General features: G+C 35.3%; 1 protein-coding gene across 25 annotated transcripts in view; it reads right to left on the reverse strand.

The window, feature by feature from the left end:
• GPHN (gephyrin) overlaps positions 1-20093 on the reverse strand; it is a 299961-nt gene that overhangs the window by 66349 nt on the left and 213519 nt on the right. For 14 of the 25 annotated variants that reach the window (XM_062619268.1, XM_062619280.1, XM_062619272.1 and 11 more), the window contains 2 exons: positions 8330-8386; positions 41-82 (listed from right to left, as the gene is read on the reverse strand). The exons of 5 other annotated variants lie outside the window; for them this stretch is intronic. In XM_062619268.1, coding sequence (XP_062475252.1) covers positions 41-82; positions 8330-8386 — 99 coding nt within the window. The remainder of the gene's footprint in view (positions 1-40; positions 83-8329; positions 8387-20093) is intronic. 6 more of the 25 variants (XM_062619282.1, XM_062619278.1, XM_062619281.1 and 3 more) reach the window with 1 other exon arrangement.

Here is a 20093-nt window from a genome sequence, read left to right on the forward strand (position 1 = left end):
GAGCAGGTTGACTGCGTGAGAGAACACGTGCAAAGTATACCTCAGAAACACTATAGGTGGATGAGCACGAAGGGAGCCGAGCCTGGTTGTGCAGTGGGGAAAAGAAGACATTGTTAAAAAGGAAATGGTGGCACAGTAAGGATCTCAGAAGGTTTTCTGTATAGGTGGTTCCAGCACTGAGACAGTAGTAGGGGGTTCATTAAGTTTCCATGACCAGCTATTTCAGAAACTCCAAATTTATGACTTTTAAGGTGGAAGCCTCTTTAAAGAAAAAAAAAAAAAGTACTGTTTGTAAAATAATTAAAGCTAATGATGAATCTGAAAGCAACTATCAATCCTTCCTCCTTTAAATAGTTAACAACACTATCCTTAGGACAATATGGTACTCTAGGATGAAGCTTTCCCATTCTACTTCATTTAAAACTATTAGTTGTAGTCTAACTCCGCAAAGGGTACAATACAGAAACCTATTAGAAGCCCTATTCTTTCCTGTGTATCTTTATGTTTTTAGATGCTCAGAACCAGGATTTTGACAACAGATTTTCTTCAATCTCACTGCCCCAAAACCCAGAATAACTTGCAAAGGTAAATGACTAATGGCCAGATATAGGTCAGCAGAAACCTGCAGAGTATGTCCCTAAGCAACGTAAAGTGCTGTGATTCTTGAGGGATACTGTCCAATGTAGAAAGTTTTCAGCACAAACACAAGTCAATTGGTAACACTAGAGTTCTACTGATTACTTAAGAAACATTTTGTTTGTACAAGACACCCATTGTACTATTAAGTAAAATATAATACTTATGTACTTACAAAAGTATTAAAAAAGGACTCTCCATTTATTTATAGGATATCTTTTCCTAACAAATCTAACCTAAAAATCCTTTCTTTGGTTGAAAACATTTCATTGTTTCAATTACAAAGAGTAGCCTGAGCTTTGATGTTCTGGTTTTCTTTTCCCTCTTAACATTTGTTAGATTAAAAGATCTGATGACAACCGGATGTGAAGAAAGACTAAAAGCAGCTGAATAAACGAAATTTAAGACGACTTGTTTCTTACAAATACATTAAAAATCTCCTCTTGATTTTTTCTAGGGGAAAAATGAATTATCAGAAGCATCAGAAAAACTTCCTTAGACTTCAACAAAATTAGTATCTGTACAGCAGTTTGGATACATTTGTGGTAAAGATGAACCCAGCATGAGTTTCCACATAAATTATTAGTGACCTCTTGCTGACGTAGGTATTTTGATGGACTGGGCAGAGAACACAGTACTCATAAAAAGTCTCTCACAAATATTCTTCAATCTCAAATGTGCATTTCATAATTCTCCATTGAAATATAAAATATCACTTCCAGAAAAACTTTATAGTCACATTTGTGTTCATTTATGTCTCTATTATATACTTCTATGCAGCTGTTCTTTCTTCACTGAAATTTTTTAATACTCTGAAAATATTTTTGTTCTTTTCTGGTATTGTGTATCTTGTCTGCTCTTCTAGATAGCATTACTGAGGAAATCAGAATCACTTCAAAACATCTTAAAAGTTCATATGCACTCAGCACTTTCTTTTCCTGACAAAATGTTTTCTCATAGGAGATGATTTGCAGAAAGATTAAGTCAAAAATAGAAGATTCCTTTAGACAAATAGAAACATAGAAAAGACAGTTTTAAGAAATCAAGTATTATTCTTAAACAGTCCATTTTGTTTTTTTAAAAAGGGACCCCTTATGACAGAGCAAAACCTGTTTCTAGCAAGACTGCTTCAAAATCTTTCTAAGAAAAGTGTGTGGCTTTGCTCAGAACAGGGGTTCATCTAAAATTCTGGGTGAATCTCTAATCAAGATTCTCATAAATAATGTCCAACCATTGTTCCCATGGTTTGTCTTGCAACAGCATGGAAAAAGAACCATTAGCTTCAGGTCTGCAAGTGAGGACCCAAAGAACACGGTAACAACAAGAAACATCACAGCAGCAGTTTTTTAAGTATCAGCAACTACATAAACAGAAACAACTATGAAGACATTTGGAATAGTATTCTGCAAAGCTTTGACGAACTTGGCTCATCTTGTCTACTCGTGCTAACTTACAAGGCGTATGCTAGACACTTGTGTACTACTTTAGTCTTCTCTTAGACAACTGCTTCAAGCAGAATGCTGTTACTTTGCTTGTCAAATTACCCTGTGATCTAATTATTCATATTTTCATTAATATGTAGGCTAAACTTACCATTTAACTTCTGTCTTACTCCTATTAGTATTTAATAACTTTAAATAATTTTTTATAGGTTCAGTTGTATAGAAGCAAATGATAATGTTCAATAAGATGTCTGTATATTTTATTTCTCCCTATACTTATACACACAGGAATAAGATTTTCCTTAATCTCTTAATCTCACTCACTCCTATTTCTTTTTTTCTTATTCATACATGCATAGACTCTCAATTTACCTATGACGTCTCATAATCAGGAATTTGAAGGTATGCTCAATCTAATGTTCTTGAACAAAGGATTACGCTTATATCACACTTCTGCACATAGTGATTGCTGTTTGATGCTGAATAGGATAACACAATGAGACTATTTAATCTCCTGCACACTTAGTTTCCTGATCATTTCTATGTCACTGTTTTCTTGCATCTGCCCAATTTCAGCATTTTGTAAGTGTACAGCTTCTGTGCTATTAATAACACATTTAATTTTAAAATTAAATGACAATACTTTTCCAAATTCCTTTGATGATTCTGCTGCCTATTTAATCTGCATCTGCCATCTACTCTGCTTTCAATTTATTATCATATATGAACTCCAGTGATTTTTTTTTCCAGTATGAGAGAGGGGGCAGTTCTCCTTATTTTGCATGCTACCTGACCAACACTATACACTACATTAACATCTAACATTTGAGATGTTGGGCTCTTCCTCCCCAAGCTTTCAAGTTATGGGGCCATGTTGTCAGTCATAGAAATACCCCACGGTGAGAATGATTTTAAAAGAGCAATGCCTATTTACAGCAACTGAGAATCAGGTTCAAAGTCTGCAAGAGCAATTTGCTGTTAGTCTGAAGGCCTTACAGCCTTGACTTAGATCTTTAATAACGGAATATTAAGACCAGGAATAAAAGCACCACAAATGTAATCCTTCATCAAGACAGGTGCTTAAAGTAAAAGAGAACACTGCATGTAGAAGACTGTAGATTGGGAGATACAGCTCTGTACCAAAAATGATAACTACAGTTTCATTAATCATCATCTATGGACAGTATTTGGCCTCTGCTATGTATTCTGTAACTCGATAGGTAACTTGAATTCTTGAGCAAACTCAGAATTTGCATTTGGAACCATGGGTTTGGATTTGGAACCATGCTGGTCAAAAATCACACAAAAATTGTCAGGCATATTACGTAGCAACTCTGTGCAGAATTTCTACTTTTTTTTTTTTCTTGATGGGCTGTAATATTTTTCTGCAGAATTTCTGGTGGCATTTAATAATCTCAGTCTGCACAATTACAAAAAAAAAAAATCTTCAAATCACAGATTGAAGCAGTGCTGTTCTACTGAATTTCAGCTGAACTCCACACTTATAGGAAGGTATCAATTTTAGCTGCTATTGTGAGTTCTAAAAACATAAACCAGACAGCTGTATCACTGTTGATCATCTCAGTAGCTAATGCATTTATTTGCTACTGCTACACTAATTTAAACAGTAAGGGAACGCCAAGAGTAAGGTAATGTCCAAGTGACAGAAGACTAATTTTTCTAAACACTTGTCTCTGGGAGGGGTCGAAGGATTAAGCCATGAAAAAACTGGAATAGCTGAAGGAAGATGAATGAAGCTCTCAAGAAGAAATGGAAAAACAAATCTCAGCTCAGGATAACTTGCTTGGTAAATGTTATGCATTACTGCTGATATTAAAAGCAGCATTTTGAAGTTAAAAGTACTCAAACCCCCAAACTGCCTAATTAACTCAAATTTCATGCATGTTTTCAGTGCAGGGTTGGTTTTTTTTTCTTTTTTTTTTAATATCTGTCAGGATTTCTAAACTTCTATTGATATCTGGGATATTCCACAGAATTCCAATGTTTCCTATATATTTCCAATAGCCCTTAAATTAATCCGAAAAGCATGTTTTTGCAATTCAGTCTGGAACAAAGGTTCCACCTTAATAATATACACAATTGTGAAATTTAATTTTCACCTATGGAGCTGGCCATCAGATACTACATGTTCCCCCTCCCACACCATTCAATACATTTGCCACATTGTAGGAGTATTAACAACTGATATCTAAACCCCTTTCCAAAAGCGGTATGGAAAAAATGAAAATTGTTTTAAAGATGAACTATTAACAGACACCTCATTATTTTCTTTCCAATTGTCTGCCATTAAGTGATTATTTGTTCTTTATTTTGATCAGTCATTTTTGTCTTCTAAAGTGTTGCATTACCAAAAACATCCATTATTACAGCATGAATCAGAGAGGCGGTGAAAAAGCAGCAGATTTTAGTTATAAGTTATTATACTTGAAATGTGCCCTGCTTGTTTTAAGAAATTTAAAGGGCATAAGCAGAATATACGGAAAATTTCTTAGTTCACAATCTGACTTCCTTACATTGTGTAGGATACAGTCATGAAATAACAGATAAAGTGGCACAGAGGAATGGGATAATTTTATTACAAGTAATTTTTCATGGCTAATGTGGACACAGCTTTTTGTTTGAAACCTTTCCTGCTGTGACATTCTCTGAAGTAATGTGTGATTAGGACACCTTTTTTGTTGTACAAACTTTCATAGCATAATTTGTTTGTAGCTTTACATTTATTCACTAGTAGTAATTCATGAATTTAAGAGTGAGAAGTCTGAAGTAAAGTAACTTGCTTTGTCTTGATTATGACTAATAAATTTGAGTTATCACCAAATCTAAAATACCACATGGATTGTTCTTCCCCAAAATTGATTCTTAAATATTTGCCAGGGAAAAAAATACAGTCTTTTAATAATTTATTTTCCCCCCCCATAGAAAGCTGCAATATATTAGCAGCTAAATTTCTTTGTATTTGACCTGTGAAAGATTATAAACTCAGAGTTCTACTTGACAATAAGCATAAATCAACTTTGTCAGATATATAGCTGCATATGCAAAAGCATCCAAAAGGGGTAAAAATTATCAAATCATTATCATTACCAAAATTATGTTGCACTCTATCACCATAGTGGATTTATGCATTAGAATGATAGTGCTGAGAATGACAACAGTCACAGTGTATGGAAGACAGAAACAGGACATGAACCTAAAGAAATTATTCACAGAATCTTTACTTGATAGATGTGCAAAGGGATAAAGGGTTACTACCTTTTACAGCTACTATGCTCACAACTGTACCTTTGTTTTTTTTAATTTTCATGATACATTATATTATGAGGTTTAAACTCATTTCTATGGAACTACTGAAAAGCTGATCTTAATTTATGAGTTGAACTACTAAACATGAGGTACTGCTGTCTGTATTGCTATGTTGGATCTGACTTGGTTTATTAAACATTCCGTGTGACACTGTGAGAAATGGGTATATATATGGGTATATATACTCATACATATATGGGTATCATGGTTGATATAATAGATCCTAATCCTTTTTTCACTTTTTTTTTTTCTTTAAAGAACAAACTTAATGCATAAGAAATAACCTGCAGATTTTTTGTATTAGTCTGCTAGAAAACCAAAATTCGCATAGCTGGCATTGAACCAAATACTAATCTATTTTGTGAGATATAATAGGGACGCAAAAAGATTAAAGGCAAAGACAGAGGTACATGTGAACCTGTATGCTTTTAGGTTACCTTATATCAATTTTCAGTTCAGGAAAGGCCATCAATAACTGGCAGCAGATATTTTTATCCTTCAAATTGAGGATATCTATTTTATTTGTTGCTAAGATTAATATTCAGGAAACTTAGATATGCAACTTCAATTTTGGAAAGGGACTTTTTTTAGTTACTGTCAAGCCTAGCATTTTGATTAGCATTCATTAAAATGTAGTATGATATTCTTTTAAACAAGAACCCTGTCAATTAGGTCAGGTTTCTCACACACATTAAAATGAAACCCCAGCCAGAAAAGAAAGAAAACACAAAGGGAGAAAGAGAGAAAGAAAGGGAAAAGATGGGGATGAGAGGACAAACCAATCAGATTTGGTGTTATCAGCCAGCGGAAGTTTTTTTTAAAAAACCCAGATCACCGAGTGAAATCGTACATTTACTTGGGCAGAGCATCCTTTGGCATTGCCTTCTAGGTGATCTCTGAGCTCCTCCAGCTTTCAATGGAGCTACATGTAAACATCACAAAATGAACTGAAAAAGCAACCTGCTCTCTTGGCACTTTTTTCTTTTTTTCTTTGTTTTTATGTTTGGCTTTTTTTTTTTAAATTATATTTTTTTTAAATAAATCATAGCATTACACATTTCTCACTGCCTCTGGAAAGACATCAAAATGCTTCAGACAACACAGACATACAAGCTCATTAAACATGGAATCTGGAAAAAAGATATGTTTGCTTTATTAACGTGGCTCTTTTTTCAGTACAGGAAAAAAATGGAAGATCAAAGCACAGATAAATCTAAAGCTGCTGAGTCTATGCTATGTTGTTAATTTATTTATTTGCTTATTTATTAATAAGACTGTGTTCTGGAATTTATTTCCACAAAAAATAACATTTTAGAGATAAATTTTCATGTTTGGGAACCTCAGTTAGGATTTTCCATTTTCTATAACGATAGTCATAGAAGATTTTGAGTGTAAATATGTATTTTGGGTTGTGAAATTTAATCCTGGGCTAACAGATACAGAAATAATAATCCTAAATTAAGTATCAGTGGGTGTTTATAAAAATAATAGGTGAATCCCACCACCTAAATTAGCTACATCTTCTGCATATGTCTATGTATGTAACCTAGAATTCCATGGGATGACCCATTAAAACTTACAGGTCACAATAATTACATACACAATATTCAAAAACAGCATAGAAATTGTGGCTGTCTTGTATTTATGTCCATGTGAATCCAGTGGTCTTGAATGTCTCCCACTGAAACTGTGTCTCATTCATGTACAGTGCTCTTCTCATCAACACTGTAACTTAAACCTCTTCCCAAAACACAAGATGAAACGATAGAGCCTCACAGACAGTGAGGAATGCTGCAGATGCTTCCAGATGTAACTTGTATAAACAAATAGCAACTGACTTATTTTTCTATGCTGAGATCAATTTAAATGTTGGCATTACTGGAAAGAGGAGAATAACTAATCCTTCCCCTCCCCTTCTCTATGCTCAGTGAAATAACATTTTCACAAAGAGCAGCTGTAGAGCAGTGTTAGAGAACAGAGAGGATGGCTTGTCCCGACAAAGTCAATACACTCACATACAAAACCAAACCAAAAGCTCAAAACCTAAGAAGGCAGGAAAGGCAAGGAGAGGGCAGAAGAACAGAGAAATACTTAGCGCTTGAGAAAGTGCTAAAAGGAAATAAACTGGAAAAAAAGTGAAAAATTGGATGGCTGAAAAGAGGCAACTGTTGAGATGGAACCTTAACAGGATGGCTTGTACTGCATATAATCAATATCTTGGTATAGGTTATGTCTTGTGTTTTAAACCATTTATTAAGGTCTAACACTGAGCATGGTGGGTACTGATTTAGGTATCTGCCTGTTCTGTTAAGCGCTCTAAATATTTGATTATGTTTATACAAACAAAAAAAAGGCAGAAGGGACTAATTAATAGCGAAACAGTGGCTCCATTATTAGCCTCGCATGATTCTCTCAGTTCCTTTTTATTTACTCTGACTTTTTCTGATTTAAAGGCTATATATACATGAAATATTAAACTCTCCTGTAATAGTCTTTTGCATATTTAAATGCAAAATGTGTGAGCACTATAGAAGTTTAATTATGTTTCAAGATGGGAAGCAGGAGTCTGAAGATGAGTAAGTCACTTCTCCATGTAACAGGCAGTTAAGAGACAACAAACAACACAGATCAGAGAAGTGGTTTAATCATGATCACCAAATTACAGGCACTTCAAGGAAGTTGTTACTATCTTTTATTTGTGGTGATATTCAAAGCTAATTAACTAGCCTGACTTCAGTTGTTCTATGTGTAGCACAGAAACAAACAAAATGTGACCCAACAGCAATAAGAATACTCAGATAAAAATGATGGGATGGTGAGAAATGGAAAAGCCCCTTCCCTCCCTCCCCTCACCTCCCCCTTCGAAAGGAAAAGTGTAGGCTATAGAAGAAAACTTGCAAAATAAATGTTAGAAACATATTTACTTTGAGGGATCCAACTCTACTAGCAACTCCTTTGCTTTCATCCGGCCGTCTAATTTGCTACAATGGGGGAAGATGGGTAAAAAAGACAGAAGAATAAAGAAAAAGTGAACTTAAAAAAATTTCCACACAATCAGTTAGCAGTACATGCAAGACATCAATTTGACTCTCTGAGACACCTCTAGAGGACAAAGACACAGACTCTAATTTCTGGAATAAATGATGCTTTATCGTGACATTTTCAACTTGCTTTGTTGATCATTTTTGTTTCAATATATTACCAATCTGGCACATATGCTGCATGCTGAATTCACTAACATTTTTGAAAGAATATACATGTTACTTATCTGATTTGGATATGAGGAATAATGAAATCCTAAAACTCTAACTGAAGAAAAAACACCCTATACCTTCTACAAATCATATGAACACAGTATGCTATAACTGGGAGTATCAGGCCTGGCAAGTATCATGATTGATACCTGACAGAATGCAATACAGATTACTATTGACCCAGGCCTAGAGATTTTAGCCACTGCTATGAGCATTCCCAGTTAAAATTATGCTGCCCAACCAGAAAATTTTAATGCCAGACCAACATTAGATTTTTATTTTAAATTTATGACATATATAACCTCTCCCCTGGCATCTCCTCTCTGATTACTTTTCATTCATAAATTTTTTTCCTAGATGATGCAGAGGATGGAAGAAACAAATGAGGTAGCTGCTCAAAAGGCTTCATATTGTTAGAAGCAGGTAAAATAAAACATTCATTTACAGCAAAAGTTCTCAGAATTGCCTAATCCAGTAAGCAAACTTCTCACTGATAAATTAAACTTATGTTGTGTCATTTAAAGTAGAAGAAGAAGACAATAGAAATGACTTTAGGGATATCCTTCTAGTTTTGAGTCAAGACTGAACTGGAAATTTTAATTATCTGATGGTTATTTCACAGTTTACGTAAAACAGAGTCCCACACAAGTGAGGTGAACCCTTTCAAACCACGTTTCTTTAAGAAATCTCAGCAAGGAAGCCAAAGACTGAATGAACCATGGAAATTCAACTACACTTTATATTCTCTGGAGCACATTAACAAAAGTACAGGTTAGATTTCCCTGTTTGTTATTACCTGAGCCATGCAAAATGGAGAAATTCATATTCAAAACGCAGTCAACTGAATGTATTTTTCACTTGCACTCAGTTTTTGAAGAAAACGCAACTGAGCAAATTACACTGGAAGCATTTCTAGAAATTGTTCTGTCCTTCCCTGGTATTATGGCATTAAAATAGTAAGTTTTGAATTCTCAAGTGAAACACCTACATTACATGTTTTCATGGGACTCCAGGCAAATCTCCAAGAAATTCTAGTATACTGACCAATAAAAACAACTGTCATTCTTAAATAAAATATGGCTCATTTAGAAGACAGACGAAATTAAATTACTTGCAGTTTAACATAGTTGCTTTATTTTTGCTAATTAAAAAACACACATAAAAATACACCTAGAAAACAACAACAATAAGAAAGAAAGGTAAAAAGATCCTTATCTGAAAACAACAGGATTTAGGGAGTTAGAGCAAAGATATTTGCCCCAGTATCCTACTTGAAATATTACCAGTCCCACAGAAGAAGACATGATCAAGAAGAACCCTAATTTGTGTTACTAATTTGTAGCATAAGAAAAAAAAATTGCTGGCATTCTCACATAATGACATGGAACTAGGACATTAAGAAAACCACTACATACCACAGAAACTTGGGGAACAGTTTTAGGTGACAGCAGTATGCATTGCCTTTCAAGGAAAAGGTTTTTCTTCTGCTACTTACCAGTGCAGGTATTGTGGTTGCTCAAATTATGCTGAACATTCAGAATTCAGTCAGAATCAAGACTGGAGATATTATAGGTGCATATGACTGACATAATTACTATTTCTTAAAAATACGTAGAGGAATATACACACAACGTGTATGTTGCGAGCAATGAAGTTATAAACACTTGAAAATATAACTTACAAGGAAATAGCTTAAGGTCATCTCTTGTTTTACATCCATGGCATAGTTTCTATACTTGATAACATGTTTTCTGCAGGAACCTTGCAGAAAGGAACTTGGATGCTTCTCAAGGGATGAGTCAGAATGACATGTGTATTGCACAAACTATACTACATCTGTTCTGGAAATTAAATAGGGCATTGCCCAGAAGGCAATGGAGAGTAGGGACAGTAAGAATAAAACAGCTTTTTAAATATTTTTTTGCAGGAAATGCCACAGAAAGAAATTCTATCATTCCCTTGTCTCTTTCTAGTCAGCTTCTCTGCTCCTAGAAGTTGACTGATGAACTAGTATTTCAGAAACCAGCATGGATTATACACTCCCCGTTTTTCAGAAACTCAGCTAGACACGAGAACCCCATCATAGATGAACACTTGTAGCTAGAAGAGATTACAATAACAGATGCACATGTAAGCATTCTAAATGAAAAATACATATACTTCTGTCACTTGTGTGATCTAGAAATGAGTCCTTTAATTTTTCTACTACCCATTTGTGAAATGAAAACAATACTTCTAAGGAAAACAAAGGACTAAGGAAAAGAACCTCAACAGTGGCACTGAAAACAAATATTTTTGCCTCAGGTTTTATGACTTATTTTTTATACCACAACACAAACTAAATTAGTAGACTGAGAGATGACACAGAAGCAACACTAAGTAGTTACTGGCAAAATGTTAGCTTAATGACCTGAGGGTTTTGAAATATTCTGAAGGACAAGAATGAAGATACTCAGTGTAATGAAGGAAGAAAGATACTGTGTAGGGAACACTGCAGGAAACTGGCAAGGTATGATGCAGTGACAGTTAAGAAAAATGTATTATATTTACATCCTTTTCTTATTCACAAGGGAATAACAGTAGGCGTTAATAGTTGAAGATCAGCCACAGGTCCCTATCCTGATATCTGACGAATAAGCTGGAATTCCGGTAGGAGTAGAATGAGATAGGAACCCAGCGGAAAAAACTTTAGGAAGCAGGGAAATCAGAAACAAGCAGTGAGCAAAAGGGAGTGCTTAAATATGCTTAATGAACTTGTCAGAAGATAAGCAAAAGACTTAGGTACCAAAGAACAGACAATTAATATTTTCTAAGCAGAAGTCTTGCATTTTGTTTCATTATTATTCCTCTACCTTCTAACAGAGCCCATAAGAAGTGTACCTGTTTATCTTTAACCATGATTTTATTTCAGAAAAAAAACAATTTTAAAACCCCAACCTTAATTATATAAGTTAGCATTTATACTCATCATAAAGAAAGAACAGCTCTGAACAACATAACAAGATAATATAACTAATATAAGATTCTGTCTTTCCAAAATTCTGGCCAATACATGGTTCATAATGACAAAGCCTTTTGATATGATCTAGTTACTTAATTCTGAAACCAAATAAATGCAACACTAGTAACGGAAACTCTTTGCAGCAGTAGTTTAAAAAGATGTTCAGTTCTTCACTCAATGTCCCGGGCATGCATTATTTGATCATATTAATTAAAAGCCAGAGATTATACTACACAGCATCCAAATCAAGTTCAGATTATTTGCTGTATATAAGAAAAAGGTAACTGTTCTCCCACTTGACCACTACTGCAGAGATCAGTGATGATCAGTGAGTAAAGAAAACCATTAATATTACTTGTGGAACATTACATCACTGGGCTTGCAAATAAACGTTTTTGCATTTGTCATATACGTTATCCCACATATTCCTGACAACCATGCTGACAAACATTTTCTGTTTTCTTAGACCGAAATTGTCCCTGTTAGTTTTGAGCCATGGCCTCTTGTCATTACACCTAACTAAAAGTTCTCTTATGCCCCTAACCTCGTTGCCTCAGGGGATGTGCAGTTAAATGCTGTTAATATCCTCTACTGAATCCTAAATCATGAAACTTGCTTGCATGATATTTGTCAATGTGACTACACATGCTGTTAATAAACATTTATGAAGTTTTTCCTTTTAAAGCAGGTTTTTGGATGTGAAACAGTGACATTCACAAGTTTGTAGCTGCTACGAGAAAAGACCTCCTCCCTCATTTTTCCAGTTTTACCGGCTATTACTTCCTTTCAAATACCATTTTATCTCAAAATGCAGGGCGTCATGGCAAGAAAGGAATGATCAGTTTCGGAAATCTAGAGCAAAGCTGTGCATATGATGGTCCTATTTTGGTTCACCTCCTTCAGCTGACTTCTATAATACACTCCGAATCTGTAATGTCCAAAGGGCCACTTAATAAGGCAAAATGCAGGAGAAAAGCAATGGGAGAAACCTCTCTCCAGTCAAATGTAGCTTAAAGAAATGTTCTATTAATTAGTGAAAAGGGAGGTGGATGTACAAAAACAACATTAAAATGATCTTAAAGATGAATGCATTGAGAAGACAGAAACATCAAAAACTTGCAGAAGAGGAACTAAATATGAATCACAACATATTCCAACAGCCTCCACATGAAGGGGATTTTTTTTCTTCTTTTTTTTTTTTTTTTTTTTTTAATGGGCACTACTACTCAAACTGTTCCATGTGCAGATGAGGGAATAAACAGTGCAGGTGGACCTATCAGCGGTAAAAGTAAAGCAATTTTCTTGCAGTTTTGGAGATTAGCACATTAGTATCATCACTAAATCATTGCTCTGATAACACATATAATGGCAAAGATAATGTAAGATGTCCTTATACAGGAGATTTTGTAATATATTGGTTATTTTACACCCACACATGGCAGCGTAGTTCTTTTAGTTTTTATCTATTAACTTCAGTGAAATTTAATGGTCAGAAACTGAATCTAAAAGCTGGTAGGTAAAATGCACTGCCAGGGCAAAACAGACTACAATAAATACAAACATTACATATTATGCCACTATTCTTACTGATTTAATGTCCTAAATCTCATTTAAACTGGAGCTCTGGGCATACAAGAGTTGCCTACTCGCTTGCACTATGCAGTTAAAATACACAGGCTTTATGTTGCCCAGGACATGAAGAGATTATAAACGATGAGTAACAAAACCAAATGGCTGCTCTTGGCAAGAGGCATGCTCAGCCCAACAGGAATGGTATGGAAATCAAAGGGCTCCCACCCATTGCAAAGAATGCTGGCAATCAGAAGGCTTAATTATCCCACACAGAGCTGTGTGCTATTGAGACCAGACTGCTCCAAGAAGACTAATTAAGTTCAAATACTTTACGTCTCACTTTATTATACAGGGATCTACAAACATATAGAGACCAAATTGTACACCAGGATTCAAGACCCAGCTTGTCTCAGAGTTTTCAGTCACACAACTGAAAAGTTCTGTCACACCGGTCAAGTCTCCCAAACCCTTCTACCCATTCAAGACTACCTTTCTTCCAGTTTTTCCTGACCATAGACATTTATTTTTTCCTTGCTTCCACCTGCCTCCAACCTACTTCCTATTCTTCTCCAAGCCACTCTAAGCCCTGCAACTTCATCACTCAACAGCTTCATCACACAAATACTGCTTTTCCCTATACCAGACCTCTACCACTCAACGTTTACATAAGATTTCTCCTCAATTGAATACCTTCAATCCTCTCAAAGCCCCACTTTGAACATTTTTTCACTGGCTGCTGGCACATTTTGCTCCCCAGCTGTGCCTGCAGCCCCACTGATTCTCTGGCTTTCCCCACAAAGAAAAGCAGAATTTCCTCATATCCTCATAGTAGAGCTTTTAAAAAACCAAAACCCCATCATGTATATCAAAAATCTATCTTGGCAAGCAGGGAAGGATTTTATATTTAAGGAAAATATAAAAACATGGGAAGTCCTAGGTGGTGCCTTTCCCAAACTGCCAATTCACTTCTGAATGTGCTGCTCACTTGATTTGTTGTCCTAAGCTGAACTAAAGTTCTAAAAGCTGCAGTGTATACAGGGCTATCCATACTCCAGTGGAGGTCAGTGTCCTTTAAACAGTTTTAGATGCTCAGCTAGCTCCTTTCAAATATACCTTGGTGGTCATGGTGAAAGCTGCTGCATCAATGAAGGCACTGAGAAGTGATCTGATGGTAGGACACGTAGGTTATAAAGCAAGCCAGTAAGACATTTGCTGTCTTTGGCCACTTTTAGCAACAAAATTAAGGGAGAGATGTTTGTACTGGGACTCAGTGTAACAAGGACAATCCCAACTTTCTGGTCCAGTGGGACTTTAAAGAGAAGAGTAAACCTCTTTTGAGGACAGGTGCATTTGAGGTTTGTTCTCAAATATCTGTAATATCCTGCACTTCATCCTTTTGACTAGGCAGGGCTGTTTGAAAAATCTGCATAGAGCTTCTTGTCACATGTATTTCCTCACATCTATGCATCCTGAAGAGTTCAACTGTGAAAAAGAAGCGGAAGGGGTGGTAAGGATACTGGGAAAGGGTGTATCCATTAAAGCTATAGGAAACTCACAATTAATCAGTGAGATGATAACCTCAGAAGATGAAGATAAGGTGGAAAGATCTGGGATTCAATTCACTTTGCAGAAGCTTTAAACAATATGACCTTTAAGAAGCTAGATACTAAGAATAATCTGGGAAGCGACAAAGGTCAACCTTTGTCCACACTGACCCAGCTTTTGAATGAAACCATTGTCCCAGGAGGTTGCCTGGGAACTTAATAAAGCAAAGAAAGCGCTGTGAAGAACCACTATGCCGACACACAAAGAACTCTTTCCTCAAAGGCATTCCTTGCATTTTGAAAAACAATTTTTAAAAGAAAAAAAAGTAGTCTTAATAAATAAACCGTAATGAATGGTGCAAATTTGAGATTGCCAACAGCTCGTTTGAAATTTTGCAAAACTTGTTACTGTTTCTTATGGGATGATTTCCATAAATCTCCTGTAGGTCATTCAAGTGGGAGGCTCAGTTTCCAACACAGTTACTGGAGAGCATTATGTTCCAAATGTAAGCACTTTGAATTTCTCACCTTAAGGATCCCTAATTTGTCACAGACTTTTCCCATCAATACATTCCTGCAGTCACCACTGTTGCTGGTTTAAATAAAAAACTCTTTACTGAAATATATGCAGGTTTCAGTAAATGTAAATACCGACAAATGCCTACAGAAATTCTTGTCCAAGAATATGCACTGCTACTGAGAAAGTAATCAGAAATAGATAACCACTTTCTTTCAAAAACAACTATACTGTTGAAGCATAATTTAAGAAATCAAATTCTATCCTATTCATAAGTGCTCCTTTTAAAGAGACAATATGTATTTTGCTTTTAAAATGGAGCTAAATTGGTCAGAAAAATAGAGGCAATTAATTTCAGACATTTAAGAAAAATTTTGAGTATAATTTATATCGGGACTCATTTGGATTGTTGTCATTGCTATTAATCATTTGAACATACTGTAACACCTAATCTTGAGGCATCTGTGAACGGCATAATATCTTCATGGGCACATAATTTTGAACTCACATTGAAACATGTCATCAGAATTTCGTCATGATTTGTGCTGCAACAGTTGAATACTTTTACACGGCAGAAATGTAGAAAAAAATTAAATACTTACACAATCTCTCTTAGGAACAAGCAAAACTAGTTAAGTAGATTGCTGCTGCTCAAAATGGGACAACTCCCTGGAGCATTACAGTGCCTCCTCCCTGCTCGTGTTGCAGGCAGAATATTGAAACAGAGAGAACAACCTATGATCAATATTTTGTTAAACAAAAAGTGGCACAACTAAATAAGAATTTTCTCAACCACAGGCAATGCAGTTGGCACATACTAAGTTCTCCTTGCAGATACAGAATGCAGAGTTGGATAAGCATTGACCTCTTCCATGAATTACAAAATTAAGGGCTCCTAACATACGCTGTGAGAAAGGAGGTAGGTAGCGGTATGAGCAGATGAAGTTGAATTTAACAGCATGAACTGTATTATCAAATTTAGAATGGCTGTTTATTGTGACAACTGTTCTTTTGATTCTGAAATCTATTACCTTTTCCATCAACTTTGCCTTCTCATTTCCTAGTACTGTTTGTTTGCTGCTTAGTGACTGTTAGAATTTAGAAGGACTATTTAATGGAACAGACTTGGTATGTTAGGTATTACACTAATGTCTTCCAGCCTTTCTAGATAAATTTGCTATGGGGCTTACCTCATCTCATTGCTTAATGACTACTGCTCATATGAGTACTTTAAGCTGTCATTTATTGCACTCAGAATAGACAGAGTGGAACCACAACAGAAGAGCAAGTAAAGCAGCACTGACATAGTGCACATATTTCTCTGCCATGGCTGCACAATACATAGGATTAGCTGTGATAAAAGATTATGCGTAGACACATACACACAGATGTTTTTATTTTTTATTTAAATCATCCTGAGGAATAGAGAAGCAGAGAATGAGGGTTATGCACACCAACTGGTAAAAACATTAGACCACATCCTAAGTAGTATCAATGTTCTCGTCTTCCAGCCAGGAAATAATGCATGAGATCTTGGCAGAAGAATGTCAAGAAGAAAGCCTCTTGTACCTTTTCCCAAAACTGTATGGGGTAATACTTGCTAAAAACAGCTACAGTTCAAAAAAGTGGATAATCTATATGATGTAAGAATCTACTTAATGAATGAAACTCTCAAAATCTGATGATAATTGCTCAGTGTAAGTCCTAAAAGACAATGCCCTGTCTTTTCTGTTTTGGAAAGACAAACAGATGAATGACCGTATTCACATTTAACATGTCATTCTGCTGACCTATTAATGCAAGGGTAACATGATTTTGAGATCTAGATTTTGTAAAACAGAAAGCCTATCTGCTTGGGAAAAAAATGATACCAGAAACAAGACCTTGATATAAAAGAGTTATTATGAAAAAAACTCAAAACTGAGATAAGTTCTACATCTCCCATGTCCTGTAGAAGGTTAACTTGTAAGATCCATGCAAAACAAGGAGACAACACAAACATACTCTAGAGTAAGTGGCCTGGAGCCTTGCAATCAGACTCAATCTGTTTTTTAGATTAACTACTAACTTCTTGGATAGTTGGGTTTTTATCACATCAGACCAAGAACAACTTTGCATTTTTATATTATAATGAAATAGCCCAATTGCTTGAATACATAGATTTGCTCTCAAATAAGAATAATTTTTAGTATGGATACTAAAAATTAGTAAATCCAAAGTGAACACGTACTCAATTCAATTAAGACTGAAAAATATACTTTCTGTATCAGCAACAGCTTTATCTACCAAAGGAGACAAATGATCAACTTTCATGAACCTTTTTTGCAAAAATACCATTCTAACAGAAGACACTGACAGAGACAGCAAAAATAATCTCTTGAAATACTTTAACTTTGGTTTTTTTGAATGGAGAAGAGCAAAAAACTATGCCAAGATTGCTACTAGGTCTGGACTGACAGCATGGAATACATGAAGCCTAAAGATACTATTTTGTCTAAGCTAGAAACTGTTAAGTACAAAATAGAGTGAAAGCCATTTAAAACAAAGAGTAAAAGATCCCTTAAACATATAAACATAATAAGAAAAGGTAGAAGTGTTATCACATGAGGTTACAAAGATATCAGTGGTAAGATTGGTAATGAAAAATAATACCTTGCCTGAATTTTGATTTGGGATGATAATACACAGTATAGGAACAAAGGCATGGTAATCAATGAGAATTAGTATAAAGCTCTTTTAGTTTTGATGAAGCAATTGCGCTTATAAAGAGATGAAATGTAGGACAGGACTATATAGAAGTAAAAATAGAATTGTTGGGAGGGCAATGAAGTTGCTAGTTGGAAGGTAACTGCTGAAATGGGAATGGATGGAAGAGAAGTTATGAATATACTTTGCAAATGAGTGATGTAGAAACTGACCTTATCTAGTATTTTCAATAATGATTTTTACACAAAAGTTAGGAGTGTTCTCAGATAAATATGGGAGGCATCATCATTAGAGAATATTAAAGTAATCTCATCAGCAGGTATTCGATAACATTGAAGACTGCTGTAAAAGAAATAGAGTGAAATTTTACACAAAATTCTGAACTGAGAAGCATCTTTGCTACATGGGCAAGGACTTAACAGTTGGAAAAAAGATAGATTATAAATCCATTGTACAAGCACAACATAATTTCATAAATCTCACATAAGCAGATTTGATCGCTCCAAAGAAGGCAAAATCTGTAACAAATGAAGGTTGGGTTTTTTGTTTTTGGTATAATTTTTTTGTTTAAAGGATGAAAATGAAGATGTTTGAAGGATGGAAATGAAGAAGTTTGACTTAGTTAATTCATGAAAATGAAACCTGAAAGTTTTTATGCATCTGCTTTATAAGTCTGAGGAGGGAATACATGACCAAGAAAAGACTGTTTTTTAAGTTAAAGGGCCAACAGTGGCACAAGGGCAACTTGGTTAGTTTGCACTCAGCTTGCACTACATACTACAACACTGAATTGTACTGGGTATTGCCCAAAATAGGAGATGAGATTCAGAGAACCAAGAGGTTCAAAAATGAAATTAGATGTCACGGACTACTAGTACAGTCACTAAAGAACACACAACTTGAAGGCAATTCCATATTTACATCATCCATCGGAAAAGCAATGTCTGTGCTTTAGGTTCTTGCTTCTTTCTCACATATTGCATCAGGTAGATGGAACCAGTGAACTTTTACTGCAGATGATACATTCATGAACCACAGGAACATGCGTGCCCTGAAAGAGCTTTCCTGGTCTAAATCTATGTTTTGGCTCCTGTGAACGCATAACTGCTGATGCTATAGTACCACCACTTTTTACAGAACTTTGGGTTGCATGTGCGCATGAAATGGAATATTATTACTATATTGCAAATCTGTAGAAGCATGGTATGATATCAGGATGTAACCTGCAAGTAGCTTGTTTTGATAGTAAGTTAATACAGATTTCTGCATAAGAAAACTCATTGAATAACTAACATATATTAAAAGTGTTAGAGCAAAAATGGAAATGTATGAATGTGGAAGCACCAGACAGCATAGCAGAAGGGATATAAGCTAAATATGTTGTTGGCATACAGATTAGTAGTTCATTTAGTTCACAGCACTTCATGCAACACTTCATTGAAGATACCCAATCAGTAAAACAAGGCAACCTAAAACAATGTACACACCAAGACAACGAGTTGAGCCATGGAGAGATGTTGCTGGAACAGTAAAAAGCAGGTTTAGGTAAGAACACGGGACAGCAAGTGAATACTAAATATTCAAGAGGTGGAACCTGATGGAGAGACAAATATCCCCTTAAATGTCAACCTCTAAAGAGCATAAAGGGCATTTCCAACACTGACTTCATGGATATCAGTGTACGAAGACAGCTACAAAAGTTGTGGAGGATAGCTTGTGCCCCACATCCTCCTACACATCAATTCAAACAATCCTGACCAGACCACATGGGTACACATATATATGGATGCCTGAATGGTGGACTCTACTGAATGCATGTATCTTTTGTGCTCTTGAATATAAAAGATATGAAAATGTGACTGACATCCATTTTGTTTTAAAATAATATCACCTACCTCTCCTATAATATCTGGCATTGATCTTTGTTACACCCTCACTAAATTATTTACCATGACAAGAAAGAAACAACTAGAAAAGGATCACTGTCTGTCTTTGCAAGAACAATTTCTGTTCCTTTTATATAAAAAAAAGGAACACAGCAGCAAGCAATGTGTATTATATATTACATCAATAGTCAGTGGAAGAACAGAAGCA

The sequence above is a fragment of the Pezoporus occidentalis genome, unplaced genomic scaffold (genome assembly GCF_034315485.1).
Source record: "Pezoporus occidentalis ecotype Australia unplaced genomic scaffold, CSIRO_AGI_Poc_V1 ctg21, whole genome shotgun sequence".
Lineage (NCBI taxonomy): Eukaryota > Metazoa > Chordata > Aves > Psittaciformes > Psittacidae > Pezoporus > Pezoporus occidentalis.